Source organism: Aquarana catesbeiana, linkage group LG07 (genome assembly GCF_042186555.1).
Source record: "Aquarana catesbeiana isolate 2022-GZ linkage group LG07, ASM4218655v1, whole genome shotgun sequence".
Taxonomy (NCBI): domain Eukaryota; kingdom Metazoa; phylum Chordata; class Amphibia; order Anura; family Ranidae; genus Aquarana; species Aquarana catesbeiana.
The window spans coordinates 292,026,245-292,046,097 of NC_133330.1; the positions used below are offsets into that span (position 1 = coordinate 292,026,245).

A 19,853-nucleotide genomic window follows, 5' to 3' on the forward strand; every position below is an offset into this window, starting at 1 on the left:
TGATGGGATCTGATAGCAAAACCATGCAGATTTCACTTGCAGAGACATCAGTTTTCATGCGCATCAGTTATGTGCCCTGTTCACACCAATGTTGATGTCATGTCAGTTTTTTTCCCCGTGCAGAAAACTACATTACATGTTACAGATTCCTGTGTAGAACAAATCAGCATGCAATACCAGTGTTGTAACACATCTAGCGCCTTGAGGCGATTCAGTTCGCAATTGCAGCGCTTTACAAATCATTCATTCATTCATTCATTCATTCATTCATTGTAATGTGAACAGGGCAAATAGAGAACAATTGTTTATTTTTTTTTGTGCCCTTGCAGAATGCGTGCAGAAAAACTGACGTCTTTGCACCATGGTGTGAACCAGGCCTAAGAAAAACCAAGTGTCCTTTCTGACTTAAACACAATCGCAACGTCCCCTTGATATTAGGAGTTCAGTGATTGATTTTGTTACCTGAAATACGCTTAAGAGAGGCCCATTACAATAATCTTAGAAAATGTATTCTTCCAAGATTTAGTATTAAATGTATCTATCTGCACTCACTTCTGCAAATAACCGAACCGCTTTCAAGGGAAAGTATTTTCTTTCTTTTTTTTAATGTAAGTATAGTACACTGGATTAGCTTGGCGTAAACAATCTGTTTACAAAATTCTAGTTTTATGTATAATTTTTAACTATATTTGTACAAGGGGAAGCCATATTTAATAACCGCTTAGTGAGCATTCATCCCTGGGTACTGTTATGCCGCAGACACACGACTGGACTTTCCGGCAGAAAAGGTCCGACGGAATCATTCTGTCGGACATTCCGATCGTCTTTTGGTTTCATCTGACTTTTTCTTTCTAAAATTCTGACGGACCTGGAAATAGAAAATGTTTCAAATCTTTCCGATGGAATCAGTTCCTATCGGGAAAACAGCTCGTCTGTATGCTATTCCGACGGACCAAAAATGCAAGGGCAGCTATTGGCTACTGAACTTCCTTTTTCTAGTCCCGTCGTATGTCATCGCGTTCTAAACAATCGGACTTTGGTGTGATCGTGTGTAGGCAAGTCCATTTCAGCGGAACTCTGTTGGAAAGACTGTCGGAGTCTATTCTGACGGAAAGTTTGGTCGTGTGTACGCGGCATGAGGTGCACCGCCCAGCCCCTTCCAGCCGAAGCCATCAGACTGTCATAGCGTTTGACAGGCTGCCGGCAGCAGGGATGGATAGTGTGCCTGTGCCCTCCAGCCACAACTAATTGCTGAAGTCTTCTGCACTTGGGGTAAACACCCAGTGTGCATGAGGCCTAAGAAAGAAGCAAAGTAATTGCACTGAGCCAATAAGGGCATCCTGTGGTGGCCAATCTAAAAATCTCCATACTGAAAACAATAGAAAACATATAAAAATGGCAGCTTTAACGTGAAATTCAGATAAAAAAAAATTATGGTAAACATGAATATAACGCAAACTATTCATTATATTTTCCCTTTATAGTGGAGCTTCTGCTGTTTCATAGCACTGAAAATTCTACAACAGACTTTAGGAAACCAAGACAGCCAGTAGAATAAGTCTTATTATGACGTTCTGTGGATACACATGATACATAGCCTTTTCGGAAAGGTTTTCCTGTCTGGGGAATTGTCTGGCCAGCCCACCTCTTCAATCCATGTTCACTCTCCCTAGATTTAAATACATCATGCCTTCAATAATTATAAGCCTTAAAATCTGTTTGCACTTTGAAATTGCACAGAATTAGCGTTTGAGCTACAATCCTATTCGCCAGAGGACCTCAACCAGTTACTACATGGAGGAAACCTCCTGTGAGCACAAAACTAGACTGATCGCTTTGACCCTTCTAACTGTAATGATACATGGGAAACACCATTAGACTGTACTCGTTTCTTCCCCCATACTGTACTTGTTTCTCCCCCAATACTGCATCCAAACACAAATAGCATTTTCCATAAAGTGTTGGCCCGTAATTAAGCCGGTCTTAAACACTGTCCTGATGCTGTGGGTTATAAACCATCCTTTACATACAATTTGGTTTGACCAAGCAACAAGTTCTCCCCTACCCGTTTCCCTTAAAACAGGGGTGTCAAACTCAATTTCATTGTGGGCCGCATCAGTCTCATGATTATCCTCAAAAGGGCCGGTTGTATCTGTAAGATTAGATGTCCAGCGCATCCCCTCCCCTTACATTAGATATCAAGAGCCACCCCACCATCAGAAGTTGAGTCCCCTACTCTCCCTAACATCACAGTGCACCCCCTTTCCTTATGCTGCTGCTGGGAAGAAGCTGGATGCATTGCTTAAAAGCAGAAAGTAGGGGTCTAGAGGAGGACCAGAGGAGGGCTGGAGCTCTCCTGCAGCTGCAGGAGAAAATGTGCAATATTCAGAGCAGGCACAAATGCAGCTAAATATTCAGAGCAGGCACTAATGCAGCTCGCTGTTCAAAGCAGGGACTACTGCAGCTCAATATTTAGAACAGTTATTCCCTGCAGCTCAACACCAGGAAAAGGGAAACAAGGAGCACAGAATTTTAAAAGATTTAAAGCAGCCCCTTCTTCACGAAGAGCGTTAACTGACTTTATAATCTGACAGCCGACATCACCCAACGGATGAATGAACTCCTGACTTTTTAAAATAGGGATGGCAGCACCCTACTTCTTCTCCTCCTCCCAAGAGTGCCAAACTTGAAATATATATAAAAAGCCAAAACTTTTTTAGATTTGGAAGAACGGCAAATTGTTAAATCCCTTCAGTTTTTTTTAGCCATTTCCCACTGGTTAGATTTCAGTTCGTCTCATAGACACGACAGGAAGCGAAGGAAAATCTCTCCCAAATGAGAACCTCCTGTTGTAACAGCAACAAGTTTCCCTAATGGAAGATTTCTACCTCTTTAGTCCCTGCTACAATTGTTACTAGGACAAATAGAGAGGATGAATCTCCCCAGTGGGGACACAGACCACAATAAAAGCCTGCCAGGGGCGCCAATTCTTCCCTATGTTATGCAAAACTAAACAAAAACTTTTTGGCTTTAGATACACTTAAAAGCAAGTAGAAAAGGCATGAAGCAATTAAAGCCTGTCCAGTATGCAGTATCTAAGGCATTCCTTTCCTCCAAGCCACAATGCAATGTGGGTGCCTCCCAATAGGCCACTGTCAGTATTTGCCTTGGATTTAAATTGAAGGAGATCAACAAAAAAAAAGGCCTGTAGTATGAACCACTACCTGGTGGTACCCTTCCTCATTCCCCCACCATATGAGATCCTTAAGAAAAGGCAAATAGGGGACAGACCCAACATGGAGGCTCAACATGTTTGCTTGAAGTCTAACAGAAAAAAAAAAAAAAAAACCCCTAAAAATTGCGAAAACAAATGGTATCACAATGAATTAACGTAAATAAATTAAAAAGTAATGAAGTAGTATTACTTAGCATTAAATAATGGTCACTCTGGAAGAGTTGTATGTTGTGTATCGTGTCCAACACAGTTCTGTGTAAACATCTTCCAGGACCCACAGTAGACGGCAGTCAGGCCCACCCAACTGGCACCTGACCTGAGCCAAAAGGTGGGAGCCGGATTGGGCACACACAGTAAAACTGATAGCATTTCCATCAAATGCTGCAAACTATATTGAGCAAAATGCTCAAGTGAATCGTAGACTGCAGTATGCGGTCTTGAAGACAAACATGTAGTGTGTAAACAGTAATGTGTTACCTTGCGCCAGTAGCACCGACTGGACGAGTTGTGACATTGCTTAACGCATAATGATTTTCAGAGTTGCTTCTTGTATGTATCCGTGTCCCCCCCCCCACTATGTAGGCTGATGGATAAAGCTGACACTTTTATGAGACTACAGCAAGGACAGATCTTGTACGCTTCTTGAATTGTACAAAATAAAAGAAAAAGATATTGCTGAACCTGCAAGCGAAGACTCAGCCTGGCAATTGGCAGCTGGTTTCATGCGCTCAGGCTGGTTTATGAGATTGATGTTACAGGCTGTGTCTCCTAGCCATGCAGTGTATGTGGGGGTTACAAACCAAAACAGAACAAATGGTTCAGGCTGGTCTTGACAGTGTAAACTTGAGTAAGGTGAACAAGTAAAACATAAACACAAGCAAAAGAGTTTGCAGCAATGGTTGCAATGAGGTCAACGTGAGATTCCTGATTGTAATTAGGATTTTCTTTGTCTCTTTTGCACCTACAAGAGTTTTTCTCTCCTCCTTTTTGCCTCATCCAAGATCGCCTTCAAGCGTTTGTAAAATCTCTGGGCTTGGAAATACAGTGCCAATCAGCAGTCTGGCACCTTCCATTGGCTATGCATAGAAGATTTAAAGCGTTCTGCTGTTCACCCTTTGCATTCTGACCTAGTACAAGTATTAGCAAAAAAAAAAAAAAAAGATGAATCTTCCATGATTAAAGTGCAAATGTTTCAGCTGGCGACAGCTTGTGAGAAGATGCTTGTTTCATCCCTATGAGATATTCTCCAAGATATAAAAAATGAGTTCCATGGTTACTGGGCCCTCACTCAGCTGGCATGTGCCCCCATGAATCACTGGCACCAAGGCACTGTCCAAGTCATGGGTGTAGCGAGCAGGTAGAGGTTGACCGTTGCTTCCTGCTTGGTATCCAACCTGTAAAACAAAAAAGAAGCCCTGAATTCCACTGCACAGTTTTTTGGTTAGTTCATTCTTGAGGTCAACAATCAGCCAAAACAAAAATACAAGATATTTTTTAGTGGGACTGAATTAGAAATGTTTATTGCATCTAAGCAGTACCCAGAAAAATGTACATTTTATATTAAATTCCCCCCTGAAAAATAGCAGAGCACTTCCTGCTACCGTTAAATACAAAGAAGATTAAATACATATATAGGAATTGTCTCATGTATCAAAGGATTTTCATATCGGTCAATCCAGTCCTGAGATTTACACAGCCCTGCAAGACAGCAAGCTGTGTACAAATCAAGAGCATACAAAATCTGTCCTTGCTGTAATCTCATAAAAGTGTCAGTGACAAGCTGAAGAGCAAGAAAATAGATTTTTGTACTCACCCTGAGTCCATTGAAGGACAAAGGAAGTCTTAAACCTTTGGGTTATACTACCACCTAAAAGGAGGCTAGGAAACTGGTAGTAGAGTCATACCCTGGGCTTGCCTATAGTTTGCTAGTGTGCCTCAGTTTTATAGCAAAACAGTACAGAAAGAATGATCATAAATACAGAGGGGTGGGACCTGTATCCCTCAATGGAGAAAAAGGATTTTTCAGTTTGATGGGGAGGACAAAAATTACATTTTCTTTGTCTGAAACCCTTTATAGGCAACACAGCATAACAACTGCTAACAGGCTCCAACTTACAACATGGGACTGCCTGCGATTCAAAGACCTGAATGAAGCGGGTCATCAGATGAGGCAAAAAAGTCCACCACTTAGACCATAAAAAAAAAGTGAACAGAAGACCAGGTGGCAGCTTTACAGATCTGGGAATCAGTTACTTGATAATGAAAATCCCAAGAAGTGCTCACAGATCTAGTGGAGTGAGCCGGGGAATCCAATCTCTGTGCATCACTTAGAAATTCAGGAACGAAAAGTTAAGAACGAAAAGCTTGAAAAGCTGAGGAGCCCTACGAGGGCCCATCCAGAATGACAAAAGACTATTAATCTTTCTGAAAGAGGCAGTGGCTGAGAGGTAGCCTTGCACAACCCAAACCACATCCAGACAATGGAGGGAAACATTCTTTTGATGTACTAAAGTCAAATGGACAGAGAACAATGTACTTGTTAAGGTGAAAGAAAGACTTTCATAGGAAAGAAGGAAGTCCTGGGCTTCAACACCACCTTGCCCCATGCAAAGACCAAAGAGTCTGCAATAGATTCAATCAGCGGTTTCTGAAAGTTAGAGAGAACCAAATTTAGAAGTAACCAAATCATAGGGTTACTGATGGGGAAAACCAAAATGGTAGACCCCCTGAACAAAAGGTCTTTCAGACATCCCTACCCCTTAAAAGCTACACTGTTAAAGCCAGCGACCAAAAAGTAGGATGGCAATAAGGTCCATGGGACAGCAGATTTGGAGAGTCTGGCAGATGCACCATCTGCCAGAAGAATTACCAGAATGCCCTCCGCCTCGATACTATGCAGCAGCTGAGGAAGGAGTTTCAGGTGAGAAAAGCCATAGATCAGGGTGTACTAACCCTATCGAGCCACCGGAGCATACACTGCTGCCACCAGTTGATTCCTGTATCTAGATACAAACGTATTCATTTTTTGCCTGAAAATGGAGACCAGAAGGCCAACATACAGTGTCCCCCTCTGAGCTCTGAGGAAGAGGGGACATCCCTTTGAAACGCATCAGCTCTTTTGGACTCTTCATTCTACAATTGGCACTTGCCAGCAGACCATGCTTAGTGGAGCACCTGGTGGACTGTATTTTGCTTGACATATGAATTTGTTTGTGAGTATAATTTACGCTTTCTTTAATAATAAATTGTTGCAAAGGTAATGCGCTAGGCTGGTGCACTCTCTCTTCCTTTACTTTATAGTGTCCCCCACCTGTGACACAGCTCCAGAAACACCTCCAAAAAGGTAGAGACCACCCTGTTGGTTCCCGAGACACGTTTTTGCTGCCCGTCAACTGCCCCCCTTAGGCTGCAATAGGCAGCAGATGAGGGTGTTTACATGTTGCGTTTGTGATGCCTTGCATCCATGGCAAAGTGTAAACGTCATGTAGTGATCAGCAAGCCCACCAAAAAACACTACACGCTCTAGCAAATGGGAAAGCGCGACAAATGCCCCACAACCGCATGCAATGCATGAAGTTGTGGCGCGTTTGTCAGCAAAAACAGGCAGGCGGTGAGGTGGAGTCACTTCGCTTCCTAACTGCCTGTAGCCACTGAAGCGCGATCCGAATGCAGATCGGGCTTCACTGTAAAGAGAGATTTAGACACACGTCTAAATGTACCTTTTTAAGAGCAGTGTGAACAGCAAGCTGACAAAACCTTTGCAGAGCTTTGAGCAAACTTTGCTGAAGCTTTTAAAGTATCATTCAGGTTCAGTTTGTAAATGTTGAATACAGAGCCCAATGAGAATGTTGATTGAGACTTTAAACAAGCTGCTAGCAGGCTTCAGCATTTCTTGAAGCTTGTTAAACGCCTGCTAGCAGTGAAAGTCAGCACTTCCATTAGGATCTGAGTACAAACTGGAGCAGAATGGCACTTCAAAGCTTGCTGAAAGCTCTGCAAATGCCTTTGGAAAGCTCACAGTTCACATGCTTATATAAGCTGAAACCTGTGTGAAACAGACCAAAGATTCTCATGCTAAAGTGGAGAGTCAGCTTCTGGATTGAAGTGTTTGAACCTAAGACTGGAGAGTCTGAAGCTTCTCCTGGAGAAGAAACACTCTAATCTAGCCTAAGACATGTCTGGGATAAGACCCGGATACTTCAAGCAATGAGTTGGTTCCAGCACTGATTTCTGGAGGTTCAGTATTCACCCAAAAGTATCGCACAATGGGGATGCCACGAGAACATCAAGGCCAAAACTGGACTTGACACCTTAGTAAACAATCAAGATGCCAAAGATAGGTCGAGTTCCAGGGCCACAAAAACCGGCAGTGCGGAGGAACAATAGCAGACCTCAGAAAAACACTGGTGTGCTGGAAAGATGGGGACATGTAAGTAAGCATCCTTAATGCCCACAAAAGCCAAAGTCTCTCTGATGAAGGGAGGGAAAGACAGATTTGGTAGATTTCATCTGGGATTTGTGAACCCAAATATAGACATTTAAGGTTGGAGCAAACCTCCTGGAACTGTTCTACAAGTGGGACATGAGCCATTACACCTTTTCCAGAAGGCCCAAGAGAGTCTGGCGTAAATCTGTCAAGTCTATGAGGAGACATAGGAAGGTTTCAAGGGAGGAAATGAGGAGGGGAAAGGGAACGAAACTTAAGTTTGCAGCCCTGGAACACCATCTTCTGCACCCAAACATCTGTAATTCAAAATGCACAAGCTTTCGCAAAGGTCAACAAAGGTCCCCCTACTCTGGAAAGTGGAGGCCCACCTTTATGTCTAAGAAGGCTTATCTGATGTCCTGGCAGACTTGGAATGCCACATTTCTGAGGTGGGTAGAGATTAAGGACTGAGACCTTGACGCTGAAGTTGAGAGTAGAGAAACAAAAAAAAATGTTTTTTAAAGCCAGAAGGAGGATGATAACTTTACTGCAGTAACATCCTTGATGAGAATATCTGGGGCTGATCTGAAGAGGCATTATCCCTTGTCGGACATGCAGATTAAACACTCTCAGAGCCTGGAAAGCATCCCACGCTGAACCCAGTGCCTTAAGGTCACTTCCAGACTAACCCTGCACTGTCCAGTCCAGCGGGGTCCATATGCAATAAGGTCCAAAAACCAGGCTGAGGATGACTGTGTTGAAGAGCTGCAAAGTGGAGGGGAAGCCTCCAGCAGTGGTGTAGGTAACTCTTGATCGCAGAAAAAGGGAGGAAAAAAATTGCTAGATCAATCAAAGCTGAAGAAAAAACATCTATCCTTGTAGGACACAAGCAAAAAATGGAGGCATGCTGGTAGTAGAAGGGGTTATACCCTTGACAAGTCTACAGTTTTTTGCCAGTGTCCAATCCTCCCTTAGGTGGCAGTATAAACCAAAGGTTCAAGATTTCCTGTGCAACTCAATAGAGCTAGTTCACCTCCGTGCCCCAGCCTGTGATTGGACAATGAAGGAGTAGCCATTATACCAGAAGGGACTTCAGCTTTTTACACATTTGCAAAGAACAAAAGAAAGGTCACCTGATCAGAGTCCAGAGTGACCCGCAGTCCCAGTCTCGTCATTCCATCTTCTTTAAGGAGTTTCAAATGTGGACATAGTGCCAGACAAAAGGCTTTGGCCACATTCTCTGTTAATCTGCTATGGTCAGCAGGGTCACTAAGGCCGCTCTGTTGCTCCTCACTTTCCAGGAAAAATACCTAAAAAAAAAAAAAAAAAAAAAAAAAAAAAATGCTAAACATAATATCACTCCTATAAAAGAAGGCTTTGCTTACGGCAGCCCTCTAACCCTTTACGCTAACTTTATATCATTGAGCAATATTGATGATCAAGGTACAAGGAGTTTATTTCCCAGTATTGGTCACTGGGCCAGCACGAGAAAGCAGAAAAAGGAAAAGTATTTTTTCACTCTTGATTTTGTTTGAAGGTGGAGTGTAAGGAAAGAGGCTAGGAGAATAGACCTGCTATAGTCTTACCACATAGGGACATACAGTGCTCAGCATAAATGAGTACACCTCTTTTGCAAAGTAAGTATTTAATCAATATCTCAACGAACACAAGAACAATTTCCAACATTTTGACAAAATGAATTTTATAGAACATTTGTTTAGCTCATTACATGAAAGTAAGGTTAATAATATAACTTGGATTACAAAATCTTCAGTTTTACTCAAATGAGTTGATGCAAAAATGAATACACCCCACAACAAAAACTACTACATCTAGCATTTTGTATGACCTCCGTGATTTGTAAGGATAGCACCAAGGCTTCTAAGCATGGAATGAACAAGTTGGCGACATACTGCAACATCTATCTTTTTCCATTCTTCAAGAACGACCTCTTTTAGAGCCTGGATGCTGGATGGAGAGTGATGTTCATCTTGTCTCTTCAGAATTCCCCATAGGTGTTCAATTGGGTTTAGATCAGGAGACATACTTGGGCACTAAATCACTTTAACCCTGTTCTTCTTCAGAAATGCAACAGTGGCCTTAGATGTGTGTTTTGGATCATTGTCATGTTGAAAAAGTGCACGACGACCAAGGGCAGGGAGTGATGGTAGCATCTTCCCTTTCAATATAGAGCAGTACATCTGTGAATTTATGATACCATCAATTAAATGCAGCTCCCTAACATCTGCAGCACTAAAGTAGCCCCACAGAAGGTCACTGCCACCACCATGTTTCACTGTAGGCGCCATCATTTTTCTTTGTACTCCTCACCTTTGCCAAGCTATACAGTTTTGAAGCCATCAGTTCCAAAAACATTTATCTTGGTCTCATCACTCTGGAGTACAAAGTCCCAGTAGTCGTCTTCTTTTTCAGCATTAGCACTGGCAAATTCTAGGTGGGCTTTTTTGTGCATGGACTTTAGGAGAAGCTTCCTTGGTGGATGACACCTATGCATGCCATTCCTCTGCAGTGTACACCGTATTGTGTCATGAGAAACAATCACCCCAGTTTGGCTTTCTACTTCTTTAGCTAACTGCAGTGAACTTGCATGGCGATTTTCTTCAGCCCTTTTTCATCAGAAGACGCTCCTGTCGAGGTGTTAACTTCTGTGGACGGCCTGGACATCTCTGTGAGATGGATGCAGTTCCAGCTTTGTTAAATTTTTGTATCAGTTTTGCTACAGTATTCTGACCGATAAGTAAAGCTTGACTGATCTTCTTGTAGCCTTCACCTATCTTATGTAAAGAAATTATTTTCTTTCTCAGGTCTTGTGACATTTCTTTTCCATGTGGTGCCATTGCTGACAGTATGGAATGGGAAGGGGTTTTCTTTGTTAAGTAACGTCCTTTTATAATCAACTGTCTGCTGGACACCTGTTTAATGAATAATTACACTCACCTGTAGTTGAATTCTTGCTAATTAGGATTTTGTTGTCTAAAATGTAGCTTTGCTCCTAAGACTTTCATTGGGGTGTATTCATTTTTGCAACATTTTCTTGAATGCATTTGTCAGAAAAAATACTTTTTTGTGCGTGCAAATTAACAAATCTTGGTTGCAATCAATGGCCCGCAGTGAATATTTTGTAGTAAAGTATCCCATAGAAAATTTTGATTCTGAAAGGAAAGGTTTTCTGCCAAATCTGTTGGGGTGTACTCATTTATGCTGAGCACTGTATTTATAGTTTAGTACAGCCAGGGAACAGAAAACGCCTTGCAATCACATCAAACAGTAGGTGCACATTCTGCAGTTAACGCTTACAGGTTTGTTAGAATTTGTATTTCAAAGTGTACATTGACCTAAACATGAGCAGTGTACAGTTCAACCACTTCTGGACCGCCCGCCGTCATTATACGGCGGTTGTTTAAAGAGGAATAAAGGTTATAGCAGCAGCTAGCTGCCATAACCCCGGTATCCTCTTCAACAGTGGGGGGTCGGCTTTCAGATAAAAGTGGTCTCAGCGGCGGATTTGCCGCAAGATCACTTTTATCGGGGGCGGGAGAGGGGCCCCTCCCGCCATCTCAGCCCGCTTACCAGAGCCGACATTAGTGGCGGAGATGATCGGGTCCTCTTCCCTCACAGGCTGGATGCCGAGTGAGGGAAAGATGGCCCCCGCTTGGCTCCACACCATTGGATGGCGGAAGCCATGTCAAACGTCACTTCTGCCCAATGGTCTTAAAGGGGAGATTGCCTGCATATGAAAGCTGTGTTCAAACCACACATGTGAGGTATCCCCGCGATCGTTAGTGCAAGAGCAATAATTCTAGCACTAGACCTCCTCTGTAACTCAAAACTGTTAACCTTAAGAAATTTTGTAACATCGCCTATGGAGATTTTTAAGAGTCAAAGTCTATCGTAATTTCACGAGCGGGTGCAATTTTGAAGCGTGACATGTTGGATATCAATTTACTCGGCGTAACATTATCTTTCACAACATAAAAAAAAAATTGGGCTAACTTTACTGATATCTTATTTTTTAATTTAAAAATGTGTATTAATTGCGCTTGTGAGACCACTGCACAAATATGGTGTGACAAAGTATTGCAACAACCACCATTTTATTCTCTAGGGTGTCTGAAAAAATATATATAATGTTTGGGGGTTCTAAGTAATTTTCTAGCAAAAAAAAAAAAGATTTTAACTTGTAAACACCAAATCTCAAAAAGAGGCTCGGTCCTTAAGTGGTTAAGCATAATTTTGTGTTGGGATGATGTAACTCCCATGCACATGTGCAAAAGTAAAAGTATCCTAGGCAATCAAGACTCCAAACCCTTGAAAATGATTGGGCAAAGAGGTACCGTATATACTCGAGTATAAGCCGGGTTTTTCAGCACATTATTTTGTGCTGAAAAAGCCTCCTCGGCTTTTACTCGAGTCACTGTGTACATCTGTAGCCTCATGCGCCTGATCTCCCGGCACTGTGACATGCAGTCTAGTCGGTGGCCATCCAGTGTTACAAAGCCCCGCCTTCTCCTCGTCCGTGATAGGCGGAACACTGACTCACTGCTGAGAAACTGAATCAGTGTTCCGTCACGGACAAGGAGGAGGCGGGGCTTTGTTACACTGGACGGCTGCCGACTAGACTGCATGTCACAGCGCCAGAGATCAGGTACATGATGCTGCAGATGTACACAGTTAGATGGGCACAGTGAGGCATGCAGATGGACACAGTGAGGCATGCGGATGGACACAGTGAGGCATGCGGATGGACACAGTGAGGCATGCGGATGGACACAGTGAGGCATGCGGATGGACACAGTGAGGCATGCGGATGGACACAGTGAGGCATGCGGATGGACACAGTGAGGCATGCGGATGGACACAGTGAGGCATGCGGATGGACACAGTGAGGCATGCGGATGGACACAGTGAGACATGCGGATGGACACAGTGAGGCATGCGGATGCGGAATTCCACCTTCATTTTACATTATGTGTTATAATATAACAAACGTGAGTTTATAATGGAGAACCAGGGTCCTCTTCACCCCAGTGTGTGATAATTCCTACCTCTATCCAGCGAATAATCTTCCCATTTGCTTTATACTCTGAGCCGTGGGATATTTTGACGCTGGTAACAGATTCCAAGGATTTCCCATCAATAGGGCTGATAACTCTGCAAAAAAAATATAGCATATTCTGTATACTAGTCTCAAACTAAAACAGACAAAAATAAAACAAAGTCACTTCAAGTATGTCTAAGAGCCCTTGCACACTGGGGCGGTTTGCAGGCGCTATTGCGCTAATAATAGCGCCTGCAAACCGCCCCGAAAGTGCCGCTGCTTGTATTCCAGTGTGAAAGCCCCGAGGGCTTGCACACTGGAGCGATGCGCTGGCAGGACGGTAAAAAAAGTCCTGCCAGCAGCATCTTCGGAGCGGTGAAGGAGCGGTTTGTATACCGCTCCTTTACCGCTCCTGCCCACTGAAATCAATGGGACGGCGCGGCTATACCGCCAGCAAAGCGCCTCTGCAGAGGCGCTTTGCGGTGGTATTTAACCCTTTCTCGGCCGCTAGCGGGGGGTAAAACCGCCCCGCTAGCGGCCGCATACCGACGGTAAAACGCCGCTAATAATAGCGGCGTTTTACCGCCGGCGCCGCCCCCCGCCCCAGTGTGCAAGGGCTCTCAAGGGAGAACTGCAAGTGGAGTTCATTTTTACTCTTGGCTCAGTGCCTCAATTAAAAACATAATTGTGTGTTGAAAAACAGAAAGGAGGAAAACAAATTTAAGGCTCATTGAAAAAAATAATTTGCAAATTCTACCCACATAAAAATGTTTTATTGCAAAGGACCACAACATTTTTTTTTGCAGACAGTTCAACTTCTGAAGCTTATTTTTGAATGCAAGTTTACCCTTTATTGAAGTTCTTGTCATCCTCCACCCACTGCACGTAGACATGTTCCTGGTTCTCCTCTGCATCTGCCTTCCCGCATGTGATGGTGTAATCCTTCATTTCCCGCAAAGCTTGTCTCAGGGCATCCATGCTTTCTGCTGTAATCTGGACCATCACCCCGTCTGACCCACCAGATAAGGATACAAAGATGAGTATAGGAACCCAAGAGAAGGCATGATTTCCAAATAAAGAGGACAAAAACATGCAGTACTTCTCAGAATACGCTTTTAACAAATATTTGCCACCTGATAGTGGGCACTCCAGCAGAGATAAAACAAGTGTACATGTCCAACCTTGTGGTAACAGTTTGGGAAAGGCCCTTTGATGTAACAGCATGACTGTGCCCCTGTGTACAAATACAGTGTTTAATGAGTTCGGCATGGGGGAGCCTAAGTGGACCTGCACAAAGCCCTGACCTCAAACCTACTGGACACCTTTGCAAAGAAATTGAACACAGACTGCTAGCCAGGTCTTCCCCTCCCCCCCCAATATTACTCTTTTGGCTGAATAGATCCAAATTCTAACAGACAAACTCCATAATCTTGTGGAAAGCCTTCCCAGAACACAACAAGCTGTTAAAGCCACAAAAAGGGAGACAGGGGAGGGGGAACATATCCATATTAATGCTTTGAATGGTTTTGAAATTTGACAACAAGCCGTAGTATGATCAGATTTCCATGTGAGATTCCATCCGGACTCAAATTTCCCCCGACATCAAGCAATTCCATGCATGCAATCACCACCTCAATCTACCAGTCTTTTAAAGCAGCAGGAAGGAACACACTAACACATTAGTGGACAGTAAATCTTGCAAACACTACATAAAATTGCAAGGTAAGCACGCTAACCTAGGAGATTTACACGAGGGCAGAGGAGAGCAAGCAGGCTATTAGGGAAAAACAATAATAAGGTTTGGTTTTCTAACCTGACTAATTAGTTTATTTTAAATGACAATCCAACGTATATGTCAGTATAAACAAATGCCCTCCAGCTTCAATGTACCACAACACACAGGTGTAAATGCACTATAGCTGGTGGTGTACTACACTGGCCTTAAATAGTGCAGGTACATTTTTAAATTGCATTGAGACTCATTAAAGGCCCGCTCAAGGTGAGCAGTCTGCTTTAGCTCCATGCATATTAACATATGAAAAAGGTGCACGCATACCTGGATAGCGCTAAAAGCCAGCCGTAGATGGTTCGAACCTCGGCCGGTTTAGTTCGGCTGAGATTCAAACCACGTATGGGCAGAGTGAATGTACCCAAGTTGATCGATCGGCAGGGGGGATTTCCCTGTCAACACTGTCTGGGGAATCAAATTTCTTTCCTGCGAAAAATGGTTGCAGGAAAGAAATTTGCTCCGTCTATGACCGGCCTTAGATACTGAGACAGAACAGTCTTTTACATACAGTAGGTACAGAGTAAACAAACAAACAAAAAAACTTGTTTTAATGATCAACCAAGCAGTACTGAGGGATGGATAGTTGGAGATTTGCAGAACTGGGTCTAAAAATCAACAACCTTGTTCCAAAACTGATTATACTTTCATAGTAGCAAAAATGCATCCCTAATAGTTGATGGTGATTGCACTACAGATACATTAGGCTGTAGGACTTAACAGTCCTTCGGTACAACAAGGCAGTAAACTGCACAATGCACAAAAGACAGAACTAATTAAAACGTTTTATACCAAATTTGATACATCACATTGCATCAAAACGGATTATTGGACTTCTAATGAATTTGAGCATCTTAAGTGCCTCTTATCCCCTCCACATCTATACAGGCAGACCCTAAGTTACGAACCTCTGACTTGCGAATGACTCCTACTTACGAACAGGAGGCAGCGTGACGTTCTGTGCATGCGCGCCCACTTTTCGGCAGTGGGCACCTCGGGAAACGATGTCTGCTCATGCACGGCTACTTGACAGAACATCGGAAAATGACGTCTCTGCCATTCTGCGCATGCGCTTCCAACTTACGAAACCGTAACAAACCGGCAGTCCCTAACCCGTTCATAACTCGGGGACTGCCTGTATTAGTAATGCCAATATGAATGCAAAATACCAAATACCAAGGCATTGGGGGGGGGGGGGGGCACTTTGCAAAGTTCCCTGTTTAAACACATATACTGTATCAAAGGGGCCTATACCCTTCCTAAAATAAATTGCCGTTCACTCCCTTCTAGGCTGGTCATGTGATCCAATATCTAGATTAAAATCCTGATCTTTTCTAAAGGCACACTTTATTGGCAGGGATCACATACTAAATGCTAAAACTTTTGACTGTATAACTGTCACAGGAGGGATCCATTGACAACATTATTGTCCAGAAATGTAAGGCATTCAGTACTTCTATTGATTTCTATTTATCTTGGAGACTGTTGACATAGCTTGCAGTGAACGCTGAATATAGGTCCAGTCAAGATGAAAGTCAGTTTAAAAGCATTGTAAAGAAGGGGGTTGCAATAATTCAGGAAACCATTGGTCCTCTCTAAAAGTTGGCATGGAGTCAATGAGCTCTGGCGGTTGGTGGAAATGTACACACTGTAAAGGATTTTAGTCACATGTTTCATTATCGCATTGAAAGCGCTTACCTTCTACAATGCTGGACTTGGCTAGGAACCCAGATGAAGGCTTCAGGGCTCCACTGAAGACAAAGAAACTGGCACCAGTCACTGAAGCAACAGAGAAGAAGTCAGAAGATTATTAAAAGCTTGGGGGGAAAAATGGTTTGCCAAGTGGGTGCAGTAGTCATGAGAATAAGAATTCAGCTATTGAAAGCATGTATGCATATACAGTAGATGACAGATGGCTACCAAATAATTGCCTTTAGTTACTGTAGAGAACTCCTCTTTGTATTATGTAATCCAGGAGGTTTTCTACTTAAAGCAGAACTCCAGGCAAAAAACAACCAGTTGTGTAGCAATTAAAAAAAAAACAGGAAATATATCTCGACAGAGGTCTGGCATGCACACTTGAATTTGTCCTACTATCAGTGTCCTAAAATCCTTTGCACAGCAGCAATCACACAGAGAGGCAGCATAAGCACCCTGAACTAATCAAAGTTCTACTGCTTTACACAAAACTGTCAACAATTGAAGTATGTTTCAGGCTGGGTTTACACCTATGCGAATTGGTTTCTCCGCATCCAATTCGCATAGCAGGAGATTGTGACCAGCTCTCTATGGAGAGCCGGTCACGATTTGCACAGGAGCCCTGTGCGTCTTTTGGTCTGTTTCAGGTCCAATTCAGCCAAAAATTTGGGCTGAAATCGGACCTGAAGCGGTGAATTGAGACGCACCGGACTCCTGCTGTGAGCCGCTGCGTGTTATAGTGTGAACCCAGCCTCAAGGAAGACAGAGCAGAGTGATGACCTCATCTGTGTGTCCTCTCCTTGTTATCCAATTACAGGATGGGGCACAAACTGTTTCATTTAACTACTTGCCATCTGGGCCAATTCTGGCATTTCTCTCACATATGTAAAAATCTGTGTTTTTTTGCTAGAAAATGACTTAAAACCCCCAAACATTACATATTTATTTTTAGCAGAGACCCTAGAGAATAAAATGGCAGGAATTTTTTGTGTCACGCGGTATTTGAGCAGCAATTTTTCAAACGCAATTTTTTTTTTAAAACAAAACAAAACAAAAAAAAAACCCACTTTCACAAATTAATAAACTAAAACCCACTAAAGTTAACCCAATTTTTTGTTATAATGTGAAAGATGATGTTATGACACGTAACATGTTACACTGTAAAACTGGGCACAATTCTGGAATGGCGCCAAACTTCAGTACTTAAAAATCTCTATAGGCTATGCTTTAAAAGAAATACAGGCAACCTGCTTAGAGTTAGAGGTATTTCTCTAGCATTATTGCTCTTGTTCTAACGTTTGCAGCGATAGCTCACGTGTGGTTTAAACGCCGTTTACATATGTGGGAGCACAAGGGGATGGGGCGCTTTACATTTTTTCTTTATTATTATTGTTTAATTCATTCTCATTTTTTTATCTTTACACGTTTCCGTTACATTTTTTTTTAATCGCTTTTATTCCTTATACAAGGAATGTAAACATCCCTTGTAATAGGAATATGGCATGACAGGTCCTCTTTACGGAGAGATCTGGAGTCTATAAGTCTCCAGATCTCTCTAGGCTGGAAAGCCTGCGACCAAAAAAAAAACAAACAACATCTTAACCACTTCAGCCCCAGAAGAATTTGCCCCCTTAATGATCAGGCCATTTTTTCACGGCACTGCGTCGCTTTAACTGCCAATTGCGCGGCCATGCGACGTTGCACCCAAACAAAATTGACATCCTTTTTTTCCCACAAATAGAGCTTTCTTTTGGTGGTATTTGATCACCTCTGTGGTTTTTATTTTTTCGCTATAAATAAAAAAAGAGCGACAATTTTGAAAAAAAAAGCTATATTTTTTACTATTTGCTATAATAAATATCCCCAAAAAATATATAAAAAAACTAATTTCTTCCTGAGTTTAGGCCGATATGTATTCTACATATGTTTGGTTAAAAAAATTGCAATATTGATTGGTTTGCGCAAAAGTTATAGCGTCTACAAAATAGGGGATATACTTATGGCATTTTAAATTTTTTTTTTTTTTTTTATTAGTAATGGCAGTGATAAGCGATTTTTATCGGGACTGCGACATTGCGGCGGAGAGATCAGACACTTTTGACACTATTTTGGGACCATTGACATTTATACAGCAATCAGAGCTAAAAATAGCCACTGATTACTGTATAAATGTCACTGGCAGGGAAGGGGTTAAACACTAGGGGGTGATCAAGAGGATAACCTCCCTGGCGGTATGATTATGTCAGATTTTTGCGTCTCAAAGAGGTACAATTATTTTGCATAGAAATTTGGCGTTTTATATTGTAGGCCTGTAATTCTTAGCAATAACTCACTTAAATCTGTACAAACAAGAGTCTAGTAGACATCCAGGGTATGATAAAGTTTGAAACACAAAATCATAAATTATAATACAATAAATAAATAATTATAACAAATAATAATATAATAATAAAATACATTTCCACATGATTCACTATCACTCAATTCTGCAAGTGTTCTAATTTATTATCGCTGTTTTCTAGCTGGTCTAAAACCACTTTTGAAGTAAAGGGACACTTTTTAGTTGCTATGGACAATCTCCAGTTTCCAGGCAGAAAGAACAGTATATATAATATAAAACTGCATGCAGGGCACTGGACAAAGCACTGGGGACTAAAGGGATGTGAAATAATTTCATACAGTACTGTATGTGTTATGATTTTTACATTTTTTGAATTTGCCGCCGGGCTCCGCCCCCATGCGTCACAACGCTCGCAGGGAATGGAGGCCAGCACACAGAGGCTTAGGGCGGAAGACAGAGCCTGCGGACACAGCGGGGGGACATCGCAGGATCCTGGGGACAAGGTAAGTATACCGCACCAGGATCCTGCAATGCAATCCCGAGGCTCGGGGTTACCGCTAATAGTACTGAAATTAAACCCCGAGCCACACTTGGGAAAACCACCAGGGAGGATAAGAGTGTTACCTTAGTGTGTTCTAACTGTAGGGATCGGCTCACTAGAACATGACAGAGATCACTGTTCCCGATGAGAGGGAGCAGTAGATCCCTGTCATGTCACTAGGCAGAACAGGGAAATGCTTTGTTTACATAGGCATCTCCTCGTTCTGCCTCTCCTTGCCACGATCGAAGGCCACCAGCTGACATGGAGTCCGCGGGAGCCGTGCGCCTGCTAGCCTGCGATGACAGAGGGACGTACAGGTACGCCCATTTGCCCATCTGTGCCCTTCTGTCGACGTACACCCTCATGCAGCGGTCGGCAAGTGGTTAAGCTTCCCAGCAAAAAATAAAGCGGCAGCGTTTACATCTGCCGGCGCCGGAAGTGACATCCTGATGTTCCTTCCCGCCGCCTGTAAAAGCAATTAGGCGGCTAAACAGCCGCTATGATGACTTTTACATTGCAGGGAACGCCAGCTGAAAAAAAGCATCATTTAGATATCTCCACTTAAATTCCAGGACGGCATAGGATGGCCTCCCGGCAGGAAGTGGTTAAAGGCATTTTAAACCATCCTACCTGCACCTTGTGTTTTTCACTTGCATTGATCATTTATGTTCATCTGTTGGCCTGTGTGCCCATCCTATGGTATTGTAAATATTCACATTCCGGTGTCAGAAGTTTCCGTTTGTGTACAAACATGAGGCATGCGGCAG

At 42.8% G+C, this 19,853-nt stretch overlaps 1 protein-coding gene across 2 annotated transcripts in view; it reads right to left on the bottom strand.

Moving 5' to 3' along the window:
• Positions 1-251: 251 nt before the first annotated feature.
• Positions 252-19,853, bottom strand: part of ZFYVE9 (zinc finger FYVE-type containing 9) — a 164,576-nt gene continuing 144,974 nt past the window's right edge. For both annotated transcript variants that reach the window (XM_073593534.1, XM_073593535.1), the window contains 5 exons: positions 16,205-16,285; positions 13,568-13,730; positions 12,728-12,833; positions 8,795-8,971; positions 252-4,629 (listed from right to left, as the gene is read on the bottom strand). In XM_073593534.1, the coding sequence (XP_073449635.1) occupies positions 4,468-4,629; positions 8,795-8,971; positions 12,728-12,833; positions 13,568-13,730; positions 16,205-16,285 (689 nt within the window). In that variant the 3' untranslated portion in view covers positions 252-4,467. The remainder of the gene's footprint in view (positions 4,630-8,794; positions 8,972-12,727; positions 12,834-13,567; positions 13,731-16,204; positions 16,286-19,853) is intronic.